This window comes from Coffea arabica, chromosome 10e (assembly GCF_036785885.1).
Source record: "Coffea arabica cultivar ET-39 chromosome 10e, Coffea Arabica ET-39 HiFi, whole genome shotgun sequence".
In the NCBI taxonomy this organism is placed as follows: domain Eukaryota; kingdom Viridiplantae; phylum Streptophyta; class Magnoliopsida; order Gentianales; family Rubiaceae; genus Coffea; species Coffea arabica.
This window is the reverse complement of record NC_092328.1, coordinates 9,690,374-9,715,059: the sequence shown is the minus strand read 5'-3', so window position 1 is coordinate 9,715,059 and position 24,686 is coordinate 9,690,374. Positions and strand designations below refer to the sequence as shown.

Below are 24,686 nucleotides of genomic sequence, written 5' to 3'. Positions count from 1 at the left end.
TATTTATTATCAGGGATTAAATCACATATGGCATCAAAAATAGTATATCATTCTATATATTTCACTTAATGTAAGATCCAAATTACTATTTTTAGTTACAAACTCATTATCAAATATGATCAACAAGAAATTATCAAAAAAATCTGTAGCCAAAATATTACAAAGAGTGAACTTTAATATCATAGAAATCTCAGCAATTAATCTTAATATGCTGACAAGGATATTTATGACATTAAAATTTGTTCTCTGTAATACTTTGATTGCAAATTTTTTTGATTATTTATTATTGATCATATTTGACAATGGGTATGCAATTGAAAAGAGTAATTTGGATCTTGTATTAAGTGAAAAATATTAAAAAAACTATTTTTTGATATATATATGATTTGATTCCTAATGATAAACAAAAAATTTTAGTGTGTTTTAATATGTGGTTTGGTATTAAATTAATTAAATAATGTAGTAGATGAGGGCTATGATGGAATCATATTATTTTCTCTCTCGCAATATCACATTTTAATTTTTGATTTGACCTTAATGTTACAAAATAATTAACTTCAAGGGAGGGTACTGCAATTTTCAAAATTAGTAGGGAAGCTAGTGAAATAGTTAAAAATTTCAAGGGAGATTTCTGAAATTATCCCTAATATAAATTCTTATGAACGAAGTAAAGTGCCTGAAAAAAAAAACAAATAAAAGAAGTGAAGTCTCCCAGAAAAGGACATTGGCAGTCTTGCTGGAAAACAAAAGTCACCAGAGAAAACTGAATTCTTGTTAGCTCAGCAGTTAAGCATGTTTATGAACATACAGACATTATTCAATAAGAAATAGAGAGATCAGATTTTTGTATAGTAGTAATAGTTGTCAAAAGAAAGATTGATGGACGGGCCGCCGGAGAATGATTTCTGCTCAATATGTCACGGCAATTTCCATCTCCCTTCCCAAGCTAATTGCTCTCACTGGTTTTGCAGTAAGTGAGACCAACCCTTTTCTTGGTTTTCCTTTTTCTCAAATGGGTTCGGCTTATTTTTCCTTTTTCGTCAGGGAAAGTAGAAATGGAGATTAATGGGAAAACGAATGGATTTTGCATGGAGATTTTCTTGATTGATGAATTACTAGTCATGATTAATGATTGTGATGGATGTTGTTCTTTCTTTCTTTTGTATAAGTGTTTTATTTGATAATTTGGTTATGTATGGGATAGTCCATTAACCGATTAAGGTTGGCCTCAGAAGGATTCTGAAAGTGGAGGTGACCTAAACTAGTGGATTATGTAGTCCTATTTTGCATAGAAAGATTGTTGTCCTTAGGATCCCACATGGGTGCTGCCACCTTAATTGCGAATTGAGTAGCGTATCTGGTTCTATAATCCACATGTTGAGGGAAGGCTTTTTTAGAGCCTTCTTGTACTTCTCCATTTGGTTGAATATTATGGTGACATTGCCTAAGTAGTTTTCCCGACAGTCATGTCTTGGAGATATGAGAACTATGCCACTCGCCCAACACAGTTGTAGGTAAAGACTCAAAGGTAATACATCCTGGGGCTGCATAATATCAAAATGAATTTTGCTTTTGGGATATCTAGGGCTGAAGCATAGAACAATATTGACCATATACCCAACGGCAACTTACTTGGTGCCAGTAGAAGATGAAAGGTCAATAGAATGAACCTTGTGAGAATGATTTGTGTTCAATCTGCATATTTCCACATGTATAGATGCATATATGTTGTACATCTCTTCATATATCCACCTTTCCAATTTCTTATAATCTGAAAATGTTTATATTGTGCATAGATGCATTTTAAGAAAATAAGTATATCAATTGCTGAATTGAATTTGGTTTGGAGTACAAATCATATGATACACATAAAGTTCTCATATCATTTGATGGGAACAATTGATAGCTAACCTCAATGACAGAAAGATTATCTGTATTATGTACATTTTAGGTTTTCGGCATGCCTACATACCAAAATAGTACTTTGAAACTCATCATACAGCTGATATAGCAACCGTGGCCCTGGCATTTGCTGGACCTAGAAGTGCAAAATTTAAGGGTGGCTACCTAATTGGGGATTATTTGAACAAGTAAATTGACCACTAGATAATTCCAGTTATAAGAAGACTTTTCAATGGCAATTCTCCTTTTAAACTTTTCCTCCTTCTACTCTTCTGCTAGTCTTATCCTTGATTTATATCTTGCCCCAGCATTTGACCATTTCAGAAATAGAGGCAAGTTTCTTGCAGTTAAAAAATAAGCTGCTGTCTTTGTAAAACTCAGGTTGTGGGGGTAAAAATGATATAAAATTTCACAAGTAATTATATGAAACATTCTAAATTCTTTTGGATGCAGTAATATCTTCATGCTACATGGCTATGTTAAGGACTGCGTTTTAATGTACATGCATTCTAAAGAAAGTTTCTGTATGGATCTTAAAAAGATATTAACTGGTTTTTTCTTACTCTAAGAATTACGTGGTCTAGACTAACATCAGAAACTTTTCAGTGTTAGCTTTCTTTTCATTTGGTTAATTCTTTCATGTTGGTATTATAATTTAAGGTCATTAGTACTGTTAATCTTCTAATGGGATAGGAACTACATTCCCATTGGGTTTTGTGTTTGGAGTATCATCAAACGTGCTAGCAATATTTGGGTCATGTCTTTTATGAAGTCAGGTGAAAAATGAAATGTGCCAGACCCTTGTGGTCTAACATGGTTAGGGAGACTTGATGCAAATTCCACTTAAGCCCTTTTGTTAAATAGTTAAGTATAATGTGATATGTTGAAAAATGCACTCTTTTTCTCAGCGAATTGCATATTACAAGTTTGGAATCATGGACCTGCTCTTCAGCCATGCAAATGTCCTTTATGTCGCCGTCAGATTACATTGTTGATTCCTAGTGAGGCATCATCAAGGCTGCGGCACAATGCTGAGGTATCAGAGATTCTGCAAAAGGTGGAAACTTATAACCGTCTATTTAGTGAGCGCTCAAATGATCTCGTCCAGGTATGTGTTTGTGTTCAGTGCATTCCTGAAGCCTGCAATTTGAAACTTTGAGCTACTTCTAGAAGATGGAAACTTTTTTATTTCAGTACAAGAACACATCCATATGTTATATTTTTTTGCCTGATGTTTTCTTATTCTTTGGATGCGTTCATGCAATTGTATTTACTTTCTGCTAGCATTCTGGATGGTAAACCTTGGTATTTCATTCTTGTGTGCTGCCAATCCTTTTCTTACTGGGAACTGATGTACGGTACTGCTAAAAAAAGGTTTTTTTTTAATCTGTTTTGAATCACTTTACACTTCCATTGCCTTTGCTTCCAAGTGTGGAATATTACTTTCTTTTAACATTGTTTTACCAGATCTTGTATGAGTACATTTGTGCACAATATTTGAATTGTGCATTTTGTTTCTTTATTTCTTTTCTGTTATCCATGGATGGCTGCATTTTGCATGGTTTGCTTTAGTAGTTAAAATGGTTAAGAGAGCTACTGCTGCTGTTGTTAATCAGCAATGAGATTCAAGTTATTTTGTTTGCTCTCTCTCTCTCTCTCAAGTTATTTTGTTTGCTCTCTCTCTCTCTCTCTCTCTCTCTCTCTTTTTGTGTGGCAGAAGTGTAGCATAATTTTCTGCATTCGCAAAAAATTACGCTCTTGGTGATATTTTAGATCTGATTGGCTGGATGCTTTTTTGAGATTTTGTTCAATCCCTTAAGTTATTACCTCTTATAGACTATTGAGGTCAAAAAATTGCAAAACCCACTCCAATTGACTTTGGCTTCTTCCTTTGTACAAGAACCTAAATGAACTTCTACATGCACACACAGACATGAGACATCGTCAGGCATACGTGTATGAGTTCTTTTTATTATGTTATCACTGTTTATCTTTCTGAATTGATTTTCTTACTTATATGGATAGAAAATTGAAGTTGAACTTTAGAACATGTTTTTAAATCTTTTCTGACAAACACCTGTAAGTTTACCGATCGAATGTTAAGTTTGGGTGACTTACTTGATTGGTTCATGCCTCTTAGGAAAACCACTAGTTATGGAAGCAGTTATGGGAAAATGTTGCTAAGTTGTACATCGTCCTTGAGAGCATATAAAGATGACTTATGACCTAAGAATGTAAGGCTAATTTGTTATGAAGGGGAGATAGACCTTATGAGCTTTTGTGTCAATTAGGAGGCGAAACTGTTGGGTATAGGACAAGCAGCTGAACCTTTTTGCATGCTTAAGGTTCCTAATAAGCCAGCGATTTGACATGGTGTAAAGTGGCAAACTATGGGTCCTAATCTCACCATCACTCATGATTCTGCTGCCATGCTTGCCCCACTTAGAGATAGATGGATTTATAGACGTATGGGGTAACGAATATGTTAAACTGTCATTGGATAGAAAATCAAATTATACTCCTGAGGCTGAGCTTCCAAGTAGCTTTGTCAATAACTAAACCAGATTGTACATGTTATCAAGCCTTTCCTAACTGTCTGATTATCCTTTTTCTCTTGGGATTTGAGTTCACATCAAGCATTCTGAATCTAAACTTATATTTAAGGCAATTTTTTTTAGAGTGAAATAGCTTTAGGGGAATTTTGGTAAAGTCTTCCACATATCTATAGAAGTTAGAATGGACACCATAGACATGGAAACTTGTATAAAAGTTTATTAGATTTCTAAAGACTCCATTAATGTGATAAATAGGGTTGAACTGGGCCACCTACGGGTGCTTATTAGCTAAAATTTGAATTAAATGCTTTTTTTTTGGTAATAAATTTGGATATTAAGCTGCATGAGTCCGGTTTTTGCATCTGTTCATGCTGTTTGAAAACAGTAGACAATTGCATTATGCATCTTTGTCTGAATGCATTTCTTTCAAGTTATTTTATTCTCACCTTTTCAGAATATGTTTTAACCTTTCTGCTTTATTCTGTCAACTTTCTAACACTTTCAATCTGTAACTCTTGTCTATCACCAACTAGTTGCTTTTTGCTTCCATAGTTATTGTATTTTGTTCAAAGGGGAAGTATCAAGCATGTCATATGCAATGAGATAGCCTACTAGACATATTTTAGGGAATGCGTGGCCCTTAGAGATTCAATTGTAGAAAGAGGATTTATGTATTTCATCGTAGATAATGTGATAAAAATTTAACTAAGTTGCATTTCATTACCCACTTTGGCTGGGGCTTTAGTTCTCTTGTTTGAAAAGATAAAGTTTTAGGTGAGTTGCATTATTGTGTATGGAATTTCGATTCTCTTGCTTCGAAATAATTAAATTGTCCATTTCTAAAATTTGACCTCAGTTTTGTTTTTATCCATGTTCCCAATTTTCCTTTATAGACCATCTTGCGACTACTGGGTGATATCTGCATAAATAGCTTTTGATCTGTAATTAAGAATTTCTTATTAATTGTTATTCAAATGCTTTGAAAAGTCAACTAAATTCTGTAGTACCAAAAATTGAGATACGAGTAGATGTGATGCTCCCGCAATGCTGAACTTTGGCATCACCTTATACATGCTGTGTTTGTCATTCCTTCTTCACGAGGACTCCTTTTACAGGTCTTATAATCTGTTGACCTGTATTCTTTTTTGTAAAAGGTCTTGTAGTTTAGGACTTGAAAGTGATATTTTGGTATTTTCCCTGAAATTATTTGTTCATCTTTTTCCCCTAAAAACATTCACAGTATTTCTGAACATAGCTTGAGAAAGTCTTATCTTTAAGCCTGGTTCATCTAAAGTGATATCGTTTGGATTTATATAGGAGATGTAAAAGACAATTAACCTTGTGGTGAAAGTTGATGGATGATCCCTTTTTTTTTTGGCAGAGAATGCAAGACTTACCTTTCCTTCTAAGGAGGTTGTTACGAGATATAATGGATCCTCAAAGATCTCTTCCACTAGTCATCAGGGCACGGGTCTATTTGGCAGTTAAGTCAGATAACACACACACACACACACATCCTGTTTCCTGTAGTATGAATGCTACTTACCTGCAAATGCAGCCCACACACGAGCATTTTATCTTGTAACTATATTTCTTGGTCTAGGCCACGTGATTGCTCGCAGAATCCTAGATTTTTTATGGATTTTGAATGAAAATCTTCTGTCATGGACAATTTATTATAGTTTTCTGTATATGCAGGCCGTGCTAAGTACTATCTATGTTCTAAGTCCAGTGGATATTATCCCAGAAGGTATTTTGCAATCTTGATTTTGTTTTGCTTACCGTTGAGTAATATTTGGTTTATCACACGTTGCTTCAACATATTTACTCTCTTCACAGGGGTTTTGGGTATAATAGGGCTTCTGGATGATCTTATCATATTGTTCATCTGTTTTCTGCATGTTGCTGCCCTTTACCGCTCTGTCCTGGTTAACCGCCACGGGGGTTCTTAAGTTTTATCCCAGTTGGAATGGAAGTATTTGTGGAATGATACAGTCAGGCAAAAAATCATGTAGTGTAAATTATTCCTTGCAATTCATTGTTGCATTTGCTGTTTCTTCTGGTGGATCAAATTGTCAAGCATGAGAGGAAAATAGTTTGATTAGAAGTTTTTCTAAAGTTCTGATCTCAAAATCTCATCTAAGCAGCATCTATTTTCTGACTTTTTCCCTTGAAATTGGGAGCTGGGAAAAAGTGTGTTATATGGTACGTTCTAGTACTGGTTGTCTCTGTAGGCATTGATAATATTCTTTTTCATCTTTTTTGGCTCTATTTAGAGTGGCTGATTCCCTTCTTTTTTTTTTTAATTTTCTATTATATATTGCTATTTTGAGACTGTTGGATTTAATTTTTTTACTCAGTTAATAGTTACTAAATCTTAAGGAAACAAAAAGAACTAAAACATGATATTTATAAAGGAGAAATAATAATATAATAAAATGTGGGATAGAGAGTTGCACAGAAGATCCGTTGCGCTTTTAACCCCTAGTATTTTTTGTGTAAATTTAAAATTTCATTTTGAAAACGTAGAAAAGGAGACTAAAATTTATCATAAATTGGTAATGCTGAAAAATGAGCAAGTTTACAAACAACGAGAAAATAAAATGATAAGATAAAATCAATAAATAAAAATAATAATTAAAATAAAAGTAGTTAACATCATGGCAAAATGAAGAATTTGAGGAAAAAAATTAAGTAGGGCATCATGACAAAATGACTATATTCTCTTTTATTAAGAGAATAATTGAGGTGAAAAAAAAAAGAAAAGCACCAAATAATTCTTGTCTCTTCCACCAAGAATGATGATAATTTTCAGCAGCACCTTTTGACAAATCTAGGTATTTTTTTGCTGTGCATAGGGAAAGGAGAGATTAAATAATGATTGACTAACTTATGAACTTGAAATTGGATACCAAGAAAATACAAATGAAAATATGACAGAAAAATCTCTAAATGTAAAGTCATTCTTTATCTTTAAATTGAAAACTAGCCAACAGATTTTCCTACCTTTTTATGAGGTTCTCCACTTTTTGTTGATGTTACGTTTGGTCAAAGGTAGTGAAGAAATTAGGATACAACTGTTGAAAACAATTTTAAATGGATTAATTAAATTTGATAAGTTATCCGATTATATCAATTTATTAAATAAATATTATTGAATAACCCATTTATACTAATATTTCAATAATATTCATAAACTTAAGGTATTCATACCCAATTATTCATAGACGGATACGAGTAAATTTAGTTCAATAGATTTGTTTGACACCGATTTGGGAAACATTCAAAACCACCAATTTGCAAGCAAACTGCAATGGAGAGGGGTAGGAACGGTTCTTGAACTGTGTAAGAGTTTTTCAACAGATTGTGTAATTCAATTATTCATTGCTTGTATATTTTTGTGATAGATATGTTATATTTAACTACTGTTCATATGAGTTTACACATGCTAGTTGCGTAACTTGTGTTAGAGTGGTGGCTTGCACATGTTAGTTGTGTTAGAGTTACATACATGATGTTTTTTCAACTGTTTGCATTGTTCGCAAAATTTGATCTGTGAATGTTTCTTTCTGGACGGTTGTCAGTGCCGCTTGTCCAATCAGCAAACCCATCCTCCTGGCACCTTTTATGGCTGACATCCATAGAGGATTATCTGGACTCAGCCCATCCCCAAACTACTGTGGACTCAGCCCATCCCCAACGTTTTATTTTAAGAAGATAATTGGTGACCCGCCTCCCCTTTCCAAAAGGAACAGACTGAATCCATGGCTGAGAGAGAGGAAAGACGAAGCACAGCTTCTCCAGAAGCAATTATATGATCAAAGCGGACAAAAAACGCAGCACTCAACATCATCAAAGCTTCATAGCATGCTCAAATATTTTCATCATCCGGGTTCCGTACAAACCCGTTTGACTAGCGGAATTGGGGTTAGGACCGGTGGAGGAGGGAAACGCATCCTCTACCAGTTGCCCGGCAATAGGATTGTGTCAAATACTTCAAAAATAAAAAGGAACACGAAAAATTACCTTCCACGAGTACTTAAAAACAGAAAAATTTGCACACACATGCATATTTATATCGAAATACTTCTCACATCAACCGACGACATTTCCGCTGAGAGATTATGGCATCGTCACAACCTTTTGCTTCCCGTAGGAAAAGCAATGAATTTTCTATGTTCTGACAAGGTAAGCCCCTAGCCATAGCTTTTTATGTTTTTCACTAGCACCTTTGATGCATATATCAGAATTTACTTCGATGCGTTCGTTATTCCTTGACCAAGTGACTACTCCAGGTTATCTACGAAAAAACATTGCAAAGTAATTCTAACAAACAATAAGGAAGAAGTTGCACGTTCATCAGTAAAACTATTTAAAAAGCAGTAATTTCTTAGTGCGAGTAAATAAACAAAGCACAAATGAATGAATAACAGCAATCTGTAAATTCCTTTTGCCTCCAGCAACCCTAATCATTGATTTTTAGAGGCAGCAATTTTTTTTTTTTTGGTAAATCTAAGCCCTTCTAAGCTTCTTGTGCTTTTCTGACTGAATCAGCTCCTTGACGTCCTACTGATCCATCCTTCAAAGCTCCTAGTGCTTTTCTGAATGAATCAGCTCCCTTGGTGCCCTATTGAGCCATCCTAACCCGATAATCTGCACTTAGCTCCACCTCCTCGCCCAGCACTTCCCTTTGCTTTGTCCGGATGCAAAACTATTTACCCTTAGCAATATTGTTCAACCAGCTGACAAGACGAACATCAGCAAATACAATATACAAAATACCTAAAGAATCTCTTGATCATAGATCACAGCTCATATTGATCAAAACAGATAGCTACATAAAGAAAAATTCAGATACATGTCAGAAAATCATGGCACAATGGAGAAAAGGTTATTTGTTGGTCATCCATAAATAGTAGCAACAGAGACCAATTTCACCAAGAAACATCAAGAGACCACTCCCTTGAATTCCAATTCTATTAAGCCCTTTGTCCTTTTCAGCTTGTCACAAAAACAATTGTCCAATTAAGAATCAGAGGTCATTCATCACCAAATTTCTTCTTACTCCAATAAACATCAAGAGAACACTACCTTGAATACCAATTTTATTTAGGCCTTCTCCTTTTCAACTTATCACAAATATTCTATAAAGAATCCAAGATTATTCATCACTACACTCTACAAATACCCTCCTTTTGCTTCTTTTCCGAAGTTGTCTCGCATACTTGCATCTCCAAGAAATAACAAGACGTTCAAATCATAGGTTGTTATACGTTGACACAAAGTACCTGTGTAAAATGCATTTCTTCTAGTCAACGAGACTAATAATCATGTGATGTAGAAGTCACAAACTGTACAAGAAAAAAGGGAAAAAATGACAGTGTGTTAAAGATCATAGAACTATCAAGACGAAAAGTGCTACTACAAAACAACAATAAAATGTTAGAAAAGGACTCCACTTTTTGATCTGGCTGCATAAAACTTAGCATCAAGTTGCCAGCCTAGTCTTTCCTCGAATTGACTCTAGCCAAGCTTTAATCAATAACTCCTCATGAAATTGCTACTCTTGTCATAAAAGTCTATGATTCACCAACACGTCTATCACTCTCAAAAAGCTCTCAAGATTGAAAGCCTAGAAATCAAGAATTTATTCAAACAAAGCTCCTCCTATTGCTGAAAACCATATAGCTACAAAATAGAAGTCAAAATATGGAGATATATTCCTTTTCAACAACAACAAGCATATTCTCCCATCATCAAAGCTTGAAAACGTTTCCAATTATCATTCAGCAGCAATGCTCATCTCTTTTTCCTATTACACTACAAGCAAAGGCTTGGCTATACGTGAGAGGGGAAAAAGTTCCACTTGCAATAGAGGTTCCTGTTTCAAATAATTGAAAATGTTAGCAGAGAGGAATAAATTAATATCCATGTCACAAAAGAAGAATAGACAAATTGATGCGGTTGCCGAAATTTGGTAAAAAGATTCCTTCACAGCATAACTTTAAACACAATCATAACAAAAGCATTGGTAATGTACAACCTTAAGCCTGCACAAGAGTCAAGAATTCAAGAAAGTCAACACAAAGTTAATGAAAAGACAGAAGTTAACCGAAAAGTTAAAAAAGAAGACGAAGAAGAAGAAGATAACTGAAGAAGCAGTAAATTTGGCATAAAACTAAATTTGAAAAAGAGATGTAAAATTCAAACTTATAAATAGAAAGGCTGTGCACAAACTGATTGCTCCATATACAGACCTAAAAGGCTCATAGAATCTTCAACTGTCACTTAATTTTAACTGCCATCTTGCACATTTGTCATGATCCCAGATCATCCCAATCTTGATCCTTGCAGCTTCCCAAATTAATAGCGTAACACCATTTACCTGTTGATAATTCTTAATCTTTCCTTGCTGTGCCAGCATAAAGTGAAACCAACAGAAGGATCACGAATAATTTTTGAATGTCAATAAATAAAGCAATTGTATAATTGACAGAACCAAGATTTTAAGTGCAAGCTCATTTAACAATAAAATGCAGAACATTGTTATAAGTGCAAGTCAAATTTCTGATTCTACCCCCTTTAACCTGCATTTTCCTTCCACAAATAAGAACGGAAACAACACATTGTGAGGTCTTATAAGAAATGTCTGAAAGCAAATGATTAAACAACAAATATACCCCATAAAAAAATTAAGAAGTGTTTCACATATTAGATCAATTATGCAGCCAAAGAAATATTTTGCACCCATAACTGTGGACAGATAAGAAAAAAATTCAGCATCCCGAGACTAACTTCATCAGACAACCGAGTATTTTCCTGGTTGGGCTGAACCAGGAAGGGAAGATGCTTGCATTGTGATCTCCTCCAAGACATGTTTCAGTTCAGCTTTTGCCCTTTTGACAGATTGCTCAGTAGGGCCTTCAATGAAAAGAAACAGTTTCCTTTCGCCTGGACCTGGTGTCTTGCCAGGCGGGAAGAATTGCCCCCTAGTTGTGATGGCAGCTCCAGTCCAATCAGAAATTGGGGACAAAGTTTCCTTGTGTGTCACCTTCCAACGAGCATTTTGGGGGAAGTCATTTATCTCCAGCTCAGCTTCATAATGTTCAGGCATGGCATCAGCTTGAATCTTTGCAAAGGTATGCTTCAAGTTCATAGCAGCAGCCAGTGCTGCGGCCCTGGCTGCACCATCATTGGGCCCACTCCCAGGGACTACTGAAGTAACAGATGGAATGTTTGCGAGGATGCTAGGAAGAGAAACAGGTAATCCACCAATCTGGGAAGTTGGGATCGGTGTTGGCACACTTGTCTTAGTCGCAGCAGCAAGGGCAGCAGCTTGGGCGAGGACAGCTTGCTGAGAGATGTCACCACCTGCCTTTCGAACACCTTCTTCATCATCTGAATCAGATTTATCTTCGTCAAACCCGTATTCTTTTGCCTGTGCTTTCTTGGCAGCTTTCCTGACTTCATCTTCCTCTTCATTAAACTTAAATCCACTACCCCCATAACCTGTTCCATGGGCTTGCTCAAGTCCCTGATTCACCTTTGCCATGAAACCATCAGCAAGAGCTTTCAAATCATCAGGTACAACTTGCTCAGAAAGTTCCAAAGCTTTGACAAGATCTGGTGCATATCTTGCATCGTCTTCTGATATAAATGTTATAGCACAGCCTTTTCGACCAGCTCGACCAGTTCGCCCAACACGATGAACATAATCCTCATAATGGTTTGGAACATCAAAATTAATCACCAGTTCAAGCTCCTTTACATCTAAACCCCTAGCAGCAACACTTGTTGCAATCAACAAGTTGCATACATTACTCTTGAAATCTGCTATGGTGGATTCACGATCTGTTTGATCCTTTGCCCCATGAAGAGATAAGCAAGGGTAACCATGCTTGAGCAAGTCTCTAAACAATGCATCACATTTCTCCTGTGAGTGGACAAAAATCAAAATCTTTCCTTTCTCATACCATTCACCTAGAATTTCTAGAAGTCGAAGGAACCTATCACTTTCAGGTCTCACCTCCACCAGTTGAGCTATATCTTTGTTGACAACACTTCTCCCACCGACCTGGATTTCAACAGGTTTGTTCAATACTTTACGAGCCAGTATTTCCACTTGGCGGGGAAAAGTAGCAGAAAAAAGTACTGTTTGTCGATCTGGTCGTGTATTTTGGACGATCTTTGAAATTTGAGGTTCAAAGCCCATATCAAACATCCTGTCAGCTTCATCCATGACCAAATAAGTGACCCGACGCAGATTCGTTATTTTACCGGCACTTGTACAAAGAATGTCAATCATCCTACCTGGAGTGCAAACAACAATCTCTGCCCCTCGTTTCAATTGGCTAATCTGTTGGGCAACACCAGAACCACCATAAACAGGTACACAACTGAGCCCCAATCCCTTAGAAAACTTCTTGATGTCACTATGAATTTGTTGGACAAGCTCTCTGGTTGGTGCCAATACGAGTCCAATAGGCCCATCTCCTGAATTCAGTGGAGGCTGATCCTTAATATGCCTCAACATTGGCAGCACAAATGCTAAAGTTTTGCCAGATCCCGTCTTCGCTATGCCGATGCAGTCTCTGCCACTCATAATGATGGGCAGTGCTTGAGCCTGAATAGGCATGGGCTTTTCATAGTTCAGCTTTTTTATTGTTTCCAAGATTTTATTTCCTAACCCAGTCTGATGCCAGGTTTTAACAGGCTTGGGAACATCCTTTCCGTGTATCTTCAATTCCAGCTCTTTCCTGTAAGTAGCTACTTCCTCAAAAGTCATTTTTGCAATCTCCTTCACCTCAATATAGAAGTTCTTTCGAAATGAAGCATAGTTAATTTTAGAATGATCGACAACTCCAAGTTTCTCTGCTTTAGTTTTCTTTACCCTTTTCATGAATTCTGCATCATCTTCATCCTCCAGGGGATCCTCCTCATTTTCAATAACGCCGTAATCTGAATCAGAATCTTCGCCTGAAATGATCCTTCCCATAGACTTATTCACACCTTTGTTAGGCTGTTCTCCGTTGCCTCTGCCATTTTTCTCCTTCAAACCGGTATCCATGTCTTCAGATGCAGGAGGCTCAGAATGAAGCCTCTCAACTTCAGGCAAGACCATAGAGTTCATAAAAGCATCCAAGGGATCAATCTCTTCATCATCCATGCTACCTCCAACACCATTCTCAGCTGCAGATATGACATGCTCATTCTCAGAATCAACAGCCATGCTACCTCCATCCCCATCCATGGTCTTGCCACCTCCATCCACACTCATATCAGCATCTTCTTTTCCCTCAGATGGAGCTTCTTCATCATCAGATTCCCCTTCCAGGGTCCAAGCCTTGCCAGACTTGGGTTCTTCTACATTAGCTGCAACTCCCAGTACTTCTCTCTCAGATTCCTCCCTTTTTCTTCTTAATTCTTGCCATTCCTGAACTCTCCTCCTCCGCTTTTCCATCTCCTCATCCAATTTCCTCTGTTCTTCAGCAAGATCTTCTTCTCGTGTGTTCTCTTTCTTATCCACAAAGTCTTCCTCCTCCATTTTCTGGGGACTACTAACTTCAACCTCATCCCTGTGCTTGCTGCTTTTGCTACTCTGTTCACGATCCCTGTCCTTATGGTCATCATCTCTTCTCCGCCTCTTTCTGTCACGGTCCCTGACACCATTTTCATCACTACTATAATCCCTATCTGCTTCACGACGCTTCTCCTTTTCTCTGATTCTCTCCCTCTCCTTCTCCCTCTCTCTCTCCTTCCTATCCTTCTCTCTTTCTCGATCCCTCTCCCTTCTCTCCCTCTCCCTCTCCCTTTCCCTATCTCTTTCTCTCTCCCTCTCTCTTTCTTCACGCTCTCTCTCCCTCTCCTTTGCCCTTTCTCGCTCCCTTTCCTTTGCTCTCTCTCGCTCCTTTTCTTCCTTCTCCCTGTCAACTTCTCTGTCTTCCTTGTCTCTACCCTTGTCTCTAGCTCTTTCAGCATCCCGACCAGTAGTCCTCTCCTTTTCCCTGTCCTTCTCTTTGTGCCGATCCTTGTGTCTCTCCCTGTCCCTATCCCTATCCCTATATTTGTCATCACTACTCCTCTCCCTCTCAGAGTGACGGCTCTCCCGCTCCTTTTTTTCCTTTCTATCAGAAGATGAACGGTGGAGGTCCCTGACCCTGTCCTTGGACCTCTCCCCATTCCTCTCTTTGTCACGGTCCCTATCCTCTCTGTCACGGTGACTCCTCTTCAGTGACTCCTTCTCTGAACCTTCCTTCCTTGATTTCTGCTTAACATCATCCATGATGACACCAACACCAATTCGTAGCAAAATCCTAATTTCTCAAAACTGTCCACAGAAAATAGACTCATTAGATAACTTGAAACAAGAATATTCACCGTAAACATCTTAATTATCACAGCAGGGCTACCAGATAATCTGGAAGCCATTATGTAGAAAATTTCTTTAAAAATAAAAGTAAATAATATTCCAATCAAATCCAGTTCCATAAGGCGTTCGACAGAATGCCCAAAAAAGTTCTATTGGGAACATTATTCAGAAATCCTGTCAAAGAAGAAAAAAACATTAATCAGATACCTATACAAGTTCTCTGTTCAGCACAAACCCTAATTCTATATAAATCCCTAATTCCCAATAAATCCAAAACAGACAGTAATCAAAAAATAAACCCTAGCTCTGAATCAAATAACTTACTATATAAATCAGCAAACCTCAAATAAGTATATATATACATACACATGCGTCAAATCAGAATACATACATAAGCATGCGTCAAATCGAAAATCCTAATGCGAAATTTAGATAAAATGGAAATAGAAAAGGGGAAAATTAGGCATACCTTAGATTGGAGAGCGAAAAAATGGATTAGTACAAAATCTGAAACCAGGGCGGCTTTTTTAATATCTAAATTCGGTAAAGAAGCTAGAATCCGAGAAGAATATGGGATTTAATTGAAAAAAATGCCGAATTTTCGAATTGTAGAAACGAGTGGAAGGCAGCAGCGAGGGCAATTAATTCTTAAGAGGAAAAACAAAGAGCGAAAGGGTAGTAGCTGTATTATGTTTTCGGGCAGGCGGGCGACGGCCTACCCGGGTGAACGAGCGCGTGGTGTTTTATTCTGTCATTTTTTCTTTTTTCCAAAAGTTTTTTTTTATTATTATTTTTAAATGGCCCAACGTAACTTAACCCTTACAAAAAAAAAGAAGTTAAACATTATATTGGCCAAACAAATAGTGTAGTAGATAAAATTATCTCGTATATTTTTTGAAAAATTTTCCTTTTTTTTTTGTTTTCTCATTTTGTTGCTTGTCTAGGAACCTATGTCGACAGCGCTGAACTAGAAAAAAAAGAAAATAGGATTTTGGCAGCTCCAAAAGTGAAAGTAACAAACAAAATGACACTTTTGGTATTACATAAAGTATAATAATAATAATAATAATTCATACTTTATTTATATATAGTTAGATGTATTTTAGGGAGCTGTGTGTTCTAGACTTTTCATTTTTCTCATTATAAATGTTTGCAAGTCTCTCTATTATGTGAATTTTTGCAAACAAAAAAAAAATATATTCTCTATTTAATAAGATTCTAGGAAATGGACACTGTCTTTCTTGAGTTCCCATATGAGGTTAATAGAAATTCGCCCTTTATAAGTTGAAATAAGAGTTGTATGATTTTGATTAAATACACCTACTACATGTTGAAAAGTTTTAGTATGTTGAGAAAAAAAATGAAATTATTATGTTCTACATACTACTAATTCATAAAACATTTAAAAAGATGTTATATGATTAATCAAAAATGTAAAAGGATTTGGTGAGGTAGAATATTATATGGATGTTTAAATCATACAAATAGGTGTAAAATAAGGAGTGAAGTGGGAATATCATTGGCTTATACAATTCATGCTGTTAAATCTTGGCAAAATATTTAGAGATAACTATTATGGACAAAGAAATTATTATGCTGTTAAATCTTGATTTTTGTATTTATATGACTTTAAACCTAGTGAACGGCTTTTGAAAATGAGATTATTTTGTATGAGATGTTGGGACTGATTTGAGGAAAATAATGAAGCCATTAATGGCTGGAAAATAGGTAAACACAAGGGATATGCTGCCCGAAACTTTACTTGAAGGCTAGTTGGATTTACTTGTGACTTGAGCGAAGGGTTTTAGGGTTATTCATATCTTTGATACCAACCGCTACCTTTTACTCCAAAATCACATTTGTTATTTCTTTGCACTGGTAGCTAATTTGATCAGGCACACGACTTATAGTTAAGTCTTATTTATGCATTTCGTGTACTGGATTCGTGAAAGTGGGAACCATAATTGTTTCACCTTGGTTATTTTAGGGTTTCTTGGTGATTAAAGCTCTATTTTGGGGCAAAAACTTTTGAAGTATCTGTACTGAAACCGGTGAGTGTACCACTCCCCTCACTTGTTGTTTAACTCGGTTTCTATACATGCAATATGTGATATGAACGTCTGAACTATCTGTTTATTTTGTTTGAGACGAGGGTGTACTTTATCACACTCGTTCTCTTGTCTGTTCATATGCTAATTTTTGGTGCAAATCGGAATCTGTTGTTTGTTTCTGTATCTATTATCTGTATCTGTATCCGTTCTGATGTTGTTTGGAAGCTGGTATCCAACGACTTTTCTGTGACCTCTGAGCTCAACACCTGTGGCTAGTTACTCGAGTCGGGCCGGCAAGGGTCTGGTCGATTAGATAACGAACCACGGTAGTCTGTTTTGGGATCTTTGGGTATTGAGACCCTTGATTCTGGTATACTCGAATATTACCATTTCTGTACTGTTTGGATTTCGGGCCCGGTAGGGGTATGTTTGGTGAACGAAAATTGGTGTAAAGTGGGATCTACGGATATGTTGGTTCTATTTACGTTGACGGAGAGTCAACGGGTTTGGATCAAGTACTGCAGATGGAAATTGGCTCCTGAGAGCCACCCGTATCCTTTCTATTTAAGATGTTTGTTCATATCCTTATTTGATATGCATATGTGACTAATTGAATATGAAATGTCATGTTTTAAATTGCTATTATTTTGGTACCTCATTGAGCGTAAGTTCACCCCCTTCCCGTTATTTTGTTTTCCTTACAGGATTCCATGTTTTGAAACCAAGATTTTGGGAGAAAAGAGTTGAGTTAGTTGTAGGACTTCTCTTGTTATTTGCTTATGCTCCTCTGTAACTGAAATCCTAATTGTACTTTGTGTAGCGTGAATACTTTGACTTGTATTTTGGTTTATTTGTTCAAGACTCCAATGTAAATATATGTATAAGTATTTAATCGACGTCCCGTACTTCCGTATGGTTTGGTAAGCTCTGTTTTAACTTTTGGTGGTCTCCGGTGGTTTGTTTTCGTTGGGTTCCCGCGCGTACTATTGGATTTGTGTGTATCGACTCCGTAGTCCTGGCGAGAGTTGGGCAGGCGGTCCGCCGAACCCTTTGGTTCGCTTTAGGGTAAGATGGGGCTGTCACACAAACGAGTCAAGTTTAATTAAGTAACTCGCGAGCTTGTTCGGTCAAAACTCGAGTTCGAGTTCATATTAACCAAATTTGAGTTCAACCTATTTGACAAGTCGAGTTCAAGTAGCTCGAGTTAATTGACAAGTCGAGTTCGAGTTTAATATGTGAAATTCGAAAGCTCGTCGAGTTTAATCGAACTTCAAATATATATGTTTTTAAAAAAATTTTATTTATTAGCATGATATATCTATTTTATCCCTTATTTAAAATTATATAAAATATAAATTTATATTTCTTAAATTCGATTAGCCTTGATTAAGTTCGATTGGCTCGATAAACATGAGGTCGAGTAATGTAAAATAAAATCGAGTTCGAGCTTACGTTTAATTTTCAAGAGCTCGACGAGTTTAAACTTGAGTTCGAAGTCAAGTTTTTTAACTCGAGTCCAACTACTCGAATTCGACTCGACTCGATTACACTCCTAAATTTAATATTATCATAATCACAAAGGCAATAAAATAGATCAGAAACAGACAACACTTCGTTGCCAAAAGAAAAAAAACCCAAGCTGAAATAGTGAAGCTACATAACCATATATTTATCGAGCAAAACTGCATTCCCTTTTCAAAGAAATAGGTGAATAACTAAGAGAAATGTGCAATTCAAGGCATTTCAAGCATTAAAGATAACAAAACACAATTTTACATATCTTCCGTACAGCAAGCCTATGAACATTTCCTGTCCTACCGTACAACATCTTACAACCAATGAAAATATACGGAAAAGTGAAATTGCCAACTGAATGCACATTAGACTACAACATTCTTTCCCACTCAATAATACATACAGTACACGCAGATATTTTTTTTATCTAAAGCTGAGAAACTCAGACTTTTGAATTAATAAACCTAAATCCCCAAACAACCTTCAAAAGCCGGCAACTTTTGAAGGCGTCCAGGGGACTTATTAATCCAGAAACCCAACCCCCCATTACGACTACGATGTGGGATAGGAAACCCCACAGGGTGCCCCGCTGCTAAGAAAAAACCCCACAGTACACGCAGATATTAGGTAAGGAAGAATCTAAAAGCTCTTAATGTATACTGTAGAGTATCTGTTCATACCAAGCCCGGTGGATGCTAGCTGACACATTTGCCGTCACAAGAAGCGTGTGGAATGAAGGGCTTGTTATTGGTCTTGTCTACAATTTGCACTTTTGAACACATTGCTGCACTTGTCATTGAAGCTCCTTACTAAATTCAAGAAGTGATATACTCATGAAATACCAATAATAAGTGCAAATTTCCATGCACTGCATCTTCAAATTTTACATAGAACAAAGACTATTAAACAAAGTTAATCGGTCCATATGCAAAATTTTCACGCATTGCATTTTGGAATCAACTTCTTCATGCTTCTTGGGGGGCGGGGTCTCGGGTGCAGTGGGAATTAGTCAGGGTGAATCCCGGATACCCCACTGTATTGACAAAAAAAAAAAAAAAAAAACTTCTTCATGCTTCTTCTTTTGCCATTGTTACTGCCTCTGTTGTTTTTTTTTTTTTAAACCTTCATTCCTCTAGAGAAAGTTTGGAAGAAAAAAAGGAGCTTGTTTCATGATGCAAAACCAACATCTTGGAACAGTCTAATGATGCATAAGATGAAACTGCTATATGTAATAAGAGAAGCAAAGAATAAATGGGATACAGAATAAGAAAAATGAATTCTTATGGAACATCACCACATCAGAGCATCTATTACTCAACAGAAGGACTACAACGCTTTTATCTAAGCAAAGCAAAATCTGAAAATGCTCGTCAAAAGGGTCATTTTCCCCTTGGCGACTTTTCAGGAAGCCCAGATTGTCGCCTGGTTGTGACTATCTTCGTGTGATCAAACAATCCAGTGCATATAGAGAATTGCCAAAACCACTTGTTCCAATATCCTCCTTATAGCATATGAGAGCAGTTAAGACTCGTTCAAAGATATGTGAAGAATCTCATGCAACAGGAATCTTCGGTTCGCCTAAATTTACAAAGGCTTGTGCACGAGCCATGCGAGCCATTGCCGCATTCCAAGATACAAGGTGGTTCATAAATACATTCGCATATTTGGCTTTGTCATACTGCCAGAAGGAAATCCTGGAAGATTAATTGATTGCAAATACTCTTAATTAACGGTCAGACTGAAGCATGGCATACCTTATAATCCAAATAATAAGCATGCTGCAAAATAGGAAAAGATCTCATCAGTCTTTTTAGTAATGCTAAAAATATTTAACACTTCTCATGTTTAACCTTGTCTACTCAGCTGTGCATGTGCACCAATGCTGTATGTGTGTGCTTGATTTGAGACAAAGAGTCATTATCAGCTTACCTCCCACATGTCCAAATTGAGGATAGGCTGCAAAATAAAAGACAAATGCAACATTAAGGCCAAGACTATACCCCTGCATACAAAAGAATAGACAATGTACACAGAAGTTCAATTTTTCTTACAATATCATTCCACACAAGAGGGTTGACAGCATTTGATGTTTTGACAATTGCAAGGCGTTTCTCTTCTCTTTTCACTAGAAAAACAGAAGGAAAAGAATTAGAAAATCCAATAGAAATTATGCCTATATATACAATAGCTATCACTCTTTGGTTTACGTTCACATATTCCATGTTCCATGACAACACTAATCATTCAAAAGATTCAAGAGAAAATTGGGGCAACAAGCAGGGAATGAATAGTTATTGGTCCATCTTTTTGATGGATTTTGAGTCTATTTCTTTTTCAAAAATAGGGAGTACAACTTAAGAGCATAATAGGAGTTAAGACGACATGATTGTATCTTGACTTGAAAACTATCAAATCATTACTAGTGGGGGTTTACGACAGAGTATAGTTGATATTGATGCATCTATATAACCCAGATTTTCTACATTTACTTGTCGGACCATCCACTGGTGTTCAACTAATCACAAGAAGAATTTAAGAGTTTCTATGCAGTAAATTAAAAAACAAGAGACAACATTGGTGACAATTTAATTACACAAGATCCAGGAACCAGAGATAGGACTTTTAGATACCCTTTTATCTTTCTACATAATGCACCGCAAAGTGTTCGTATCAACATGAGCAGCAAGATGCGGTCAAAGTCAAGTTTTTTTTTTTTATGAGCTTGTTAAACAACACATGGCATAGCAATCAAAAGCTTTAAAATGTTCATCCCAGGATAATGATTGTAAATTAAAAACAGAGGATGCAAAATCAAAGTGTGAGTGAAACTGTTGCAGAATTTGTCAAGTCACTGCCCTGTGGTTGATAAACACTTGGTAAAGTAACTCAAATCTCAAACTACAATATGCCTTTCAATCTACTCTAGAAAGAACTTACAAACAAGCCAAACCCAGCCAGATCCAAATAACTTTAGAGCTGCATCTATAAACTTCTCTCTGAAATTGGTAAAAGAACCGAAATCTTTTTCAATCTGCTGAAGTAGACCCAATATTGGAGAGCTAACTCCACCTGGTTGCATGGATTCCCAAAAGAAATCGTGATTCCAGACCTGAAAGTGAGGGTCAAAAACATGGATGTCACAACTCATTTTGTTAAATCAAATTATAAGAATAGATGGATGTGAAAAATAAAATGGCCAAACAAGATAGTACTCAAACCAGGAAAATCAAATTTATCAGCGAAAATAATTTTGACTAGAAGGGATGTTGGAATTCTTGGGGGTAGCCTATCCTAATAATACTCTCAATCAAGCATTCTAAACTTTAGAGTCTTGACAGGCAGCATCTTGTGCATTCATCCTGGTATAATTGCACCGAATGGAAAAAAGGAAAAAGAAAACCCTAATTTCTCACATTAGGAACAAACATATGGAGAAACAAAGAGACATGGGAGGGGTGAATGCACATTGTTCTCCAAGGGTAAGATTTAAGTGAGCAAGAGGAGCAAAAGAAGAAAAAAAATGTTTGAACACCGCTGCAGGAGACTCTTGCTGTCTTCCATACCTGGGCAGCATTGTTGAATTCAGGCAATGGGTTTCCGTTATTGTAAGTCACTTTAACAAGTTCTTCCAAAGTACAACCATACAATAAATCATTCTTCGCAAGCTGTTTATTCAAAGCATCGACATAACCACCATGATGCTCTCCCCAATGCATCTCAAGTGTTCTTTGGCTCATATATGGTTCTAGTGCATCCTAAACCAAAAATTGGAAAATAATTCTCAATATTTAAGTCAAAATGCTGAATGAAATCATTTAACAACATCAAAAATCAAAATATCCTTTACAAATAAATGAAGAACATGACCAAGTAACATCTCAATGAGTTCAGTATGGTGTGACCAAAGACCACTTGAAGATCACATTGACCACTCATAGACCTTTTAATTTTATTTTATTTTGAGCAATCACACGTAGACTTATTCTTGTTCTTCAATTCATGATACTTCCATTTCAAAAAACAAAAGGATATAGTAGGCAGCAAGAAGGAAGAAGCCAAGATATCAACTGGCCTAAAAATTGCTGGCAGGATGTATTTAAAATTCACTGATGTGCATCCAATTCAGTGCAAACAAGAGTCATTACTGGGATCTAGTGTTTCCCCAAGAGCATGAGTAGAACAGTTATCTACCAATAATTATATGGAGTAACTTTCGAAAGAGTGATTATTAGGCCTATAAGTATACAACATGACAATTACTGTGTCAAAAAATTATTGAACAAACTATAGAAAATTAATGAAAAGTGTCACACACCTTCCAAGAAAAGAAATATAAGCATATTGACCGATTTTATCTTTCATAATCAATGCGAAGAACGCAGAAAGCTTGTGATACCATCTTTCATAATCAATGCAAAGAACACAGAAAGCTCACAAGCTTGTAGGGCGGGCTTCTTAACCCATAATAAGCAAGAACTTTTGATGCTCTATGATTCTTCTGATACAAGTTCGTCCTCTGCCTCCCATTCTGTATGAGGAAACACAATCAGCTTGACATGTTTGCCCTCAAAGAATCTGTCAAGAACACTATAAACTGCGCAACAAATTGTGAAAAAGTGAACATAACTTCTTCAACCAATTCATGGCTGTAAAAGCCTCTCTTTTCTTCAGTAGTTGCATAAAGAATAAATACTTGTCAAGCACATGGGATCAAAAACTTTGAATCTATCGCATGTATGTAATCATTCTACTTGGACAAATTTGCCCATATGCTGTCAGATAAAGGGGGCAAATGAAACCATTCTACTCCACATCATATAGATTTCCTTGCTCCTGAATCTTAATGAATTTTAATGGATATTCTTTTGATACTGGCCTTGATTGAGCAACCATTTTTTTTCTCCAATACTAAAATGTTAACAAAAGAAACTATTCAAGATTAAAAAGAGAACCAATGCCCAGAACAGAGACGAGACCTACCAGATAATGATGCTTGTTGGGCCTATTTAAAGGATTCAATGCCTCAGTAGTTTTTGGAACGAGATTAGAGCCTGAGCTGCAAAAGGCAGACCAACTCATTTCGACCAGCAGCAATTTCCTCTGGCACCCTCTCAACAAATCATCACTGCAAACACAAACCAAATTAAGAAATCAATCAATCACGAGCAATAAGAAAGCAAAAAGAAAAACTAAGCTGAATTTTTAACTTCTCTACTAGACATTTTATCAAATACCTTGTAAGCTAACACAAGCACATAAACATGCGTCAAGTCAGAGTACATGCATAAACAAACTTCAAATAAATATATATACATACGCATGCGTCAAATCATAATACATAGAAGAAGATAAGCATGCGTCAAATCGAAAACCAAATGCGAAATTTAGATAAAAGAAAAAACAAAGGGAAAATTAGGCATACCGAGATTGGAGAGCATAATCAAACACAAACCAAACTAAGAAATCAATCAATCACAAGATATAAGAAAGTACAAAAAAGAAAAGCTAAGCAGAATTTTTAACATTCTTTGCTTGACATTTTATCAAATACCTTGTAAGCTAACACAAAATTCAATGTAAATGTGTACTTGAATGTGGAGCCAAGATAATTATCTCTATCATCTTATCTTTTTATCGACTTTCATTTCTTTATTCAAATTTTCACTTATTAACTGCAGTTAGTTTTCTTAACCGATTTAACCAAATGTGGTGTTGGTGGAATTGAGAGCATTAAATTGGGTTGAAAAGACATTTAGGTCCCCATAGCGTAACAAGATCGAAACATTTCTCCTTTTTTCCCCTTTGACAATGCATAACATAAGCCGACACTTAAATTTCCTTCATCTTTCCTTGAATTCTATAATCTATCTTTCCAACTTCATACTTGGAATCAAACTCGGGGATTAAACCCATCTTATCTTTTTTTTTTTCTTTTTAGTTTAGAAGCTCCAAATTTATAAAAGGAAAGAGGAAAGGGGAGGGCATGAGAGTCAAATTATGAACCTTACAATCACTTTAACATTCCTACCAATTAACTTGGATCTTGAGGATAATCTTGTCTTTAGATCTAAGGACCTATATTCCTATGTCTTTTAACATGCCAGGTTATCTAGGTTGGCTTTCAGAAAATCACTTTTACAAAATGCATCACTCATGTGTAGGGATGCATTCGAGTCGAGTCGAACTCAAGTAATACACTACTCAAGTTCGACTCAAGATAAAATGACTAAACTCAAGATCGAGTTCGAGCTTGTCAAACTTTTAGAATTCAAGTTTGAGTTTGAACTCGACTTC

At 36.3% G+C, this 24,686-nt stretch overlaps 3 protein-coding genes across 10 annotated transcripts; 1 reads left to right on the top strand and 2 right to left on the bottom strand.

Moving 5' to 3' along the window:
- Positions 1 to 695: 695 nt before the first annotated feature.
- Positions 696 to 8,487, top strand: LOC113711737 (uncharacterized). 4 transcript variants are annotated; one of them, XM_072066849.1, is made up of 5 exons: positions 696 to 970; positions 2,811 to 3,010; positions 5,839 to 5,940; positions 6,156 to 6,207; positions 8,042 to 8,487. In XM_072066849.1, exons 1-5 carry the CDS (start codon positions 880 to 882, stop codon positions 8,176 to 8,178), a joined length of 582 nt encoding a protein of 193 aa, XP_071922950.1. In that variant the 5' UTR covers positions 696 to 879; the 3' UTR covers positions 8,179 to 8,487. The 4 variants fall into 4 exon arrangements, with proteins under 4 accessions (XP_071922950.1, XP_027090725.1, XP_071922951.1 ...); XM_027234924.2 differs by lacking the exon at positions 8,042 to 8,487 and adding an exon at positions 6,297 to 6,750; XM_072066850.1 differs by lacking the exon at positions 5,839 to 5,940.
- Positions 8,488 to 11,117: 2,630 nt separating this feature from the next.
- LOC113712356 (DEAD-box ATP-dependent RNA helicase 45) lies at positions 11,118 to 15,560 on the bottom strand. 2 transcript variants are annotated; one of them, XM_072066848.1, is made up of 2 exons: positions 15,296 to 15,560; positions 11,118 to 15,000 (listed from the first exon to the last, which is right to left on the bottom strand). In XM_072066848.1, exon 2 carries the CDS (start codon positions 14,737 to 14,739, stop codon positions 11,257 to 11,259), a length of 3,483 nt encoding a protein of 1,160 aa, XP_071922949.1. In that variant the 5' UTR covers positions 14,740 to 15,000; positions 15,296 to 15,560; the 3' UTR covers positions 11,118 to 11,256. The 2 variants fall into 2 exon arrangements, with proteins under 2 accessions (XP_071922949.1, XP_027091549.1); XM_027235748.2 differs by having other exon boundaries at positions 11,118 to 14,784.
- Positions 15,561 to 19,594: 4,034 nt separating this feature from the next.
- Positions 19,595 to 24,365, bottom strand: LOC113711755 (superoxide dismutase [Fe] 3, chloroplastic-like). Of its 4 annotated transcripts, none has more exons than XM_027234946.2 (9): positions 23,944 to 24,361; positions 23,373 to 23,517; positions 22,828 to 22,920; positions 21,956 to 22,147; positions 21,330 to 21,501; positions 20,444 to 20,517; positions 20,322 to 20,348; positions 20,147 to 20,170; positions 19,595 to 20,070 (listed from the first exon to the last, which is right to left on the bottom strand). In XM_027234946.2, the coding sequence occupies exons 2-9, from the start codon at positions 23,469 to 23,471 to the stop codon at positions 19,945 to 19,947; spliced, it is 807 nt and encodes a 268-aa protein (XP_027090747.2). In that variant the 5' UTR covers positions 23,472 to 23,517; positions 23,944 to 24,361; the 3' UTR covers positions 19,595 to 19,944. The 4 variants fall into 4 exon arrangements, with proteins under 4 accessions (XP_027090747.2, XP_027090748.2, XP_027090749.2 ...); XM_027234947.2 differs by lacking the exon at positions 23,944 to 24,361 and adding an exon at positions 23,815 to 23,943; XM_027234948.2 differs by lacking the exon at positions 23,944 to 24,361 and adding an exon at positions 23,627 to 23,698.
- Positions 24,366 to 24,686: the final 321 nt, after the last annotated feature.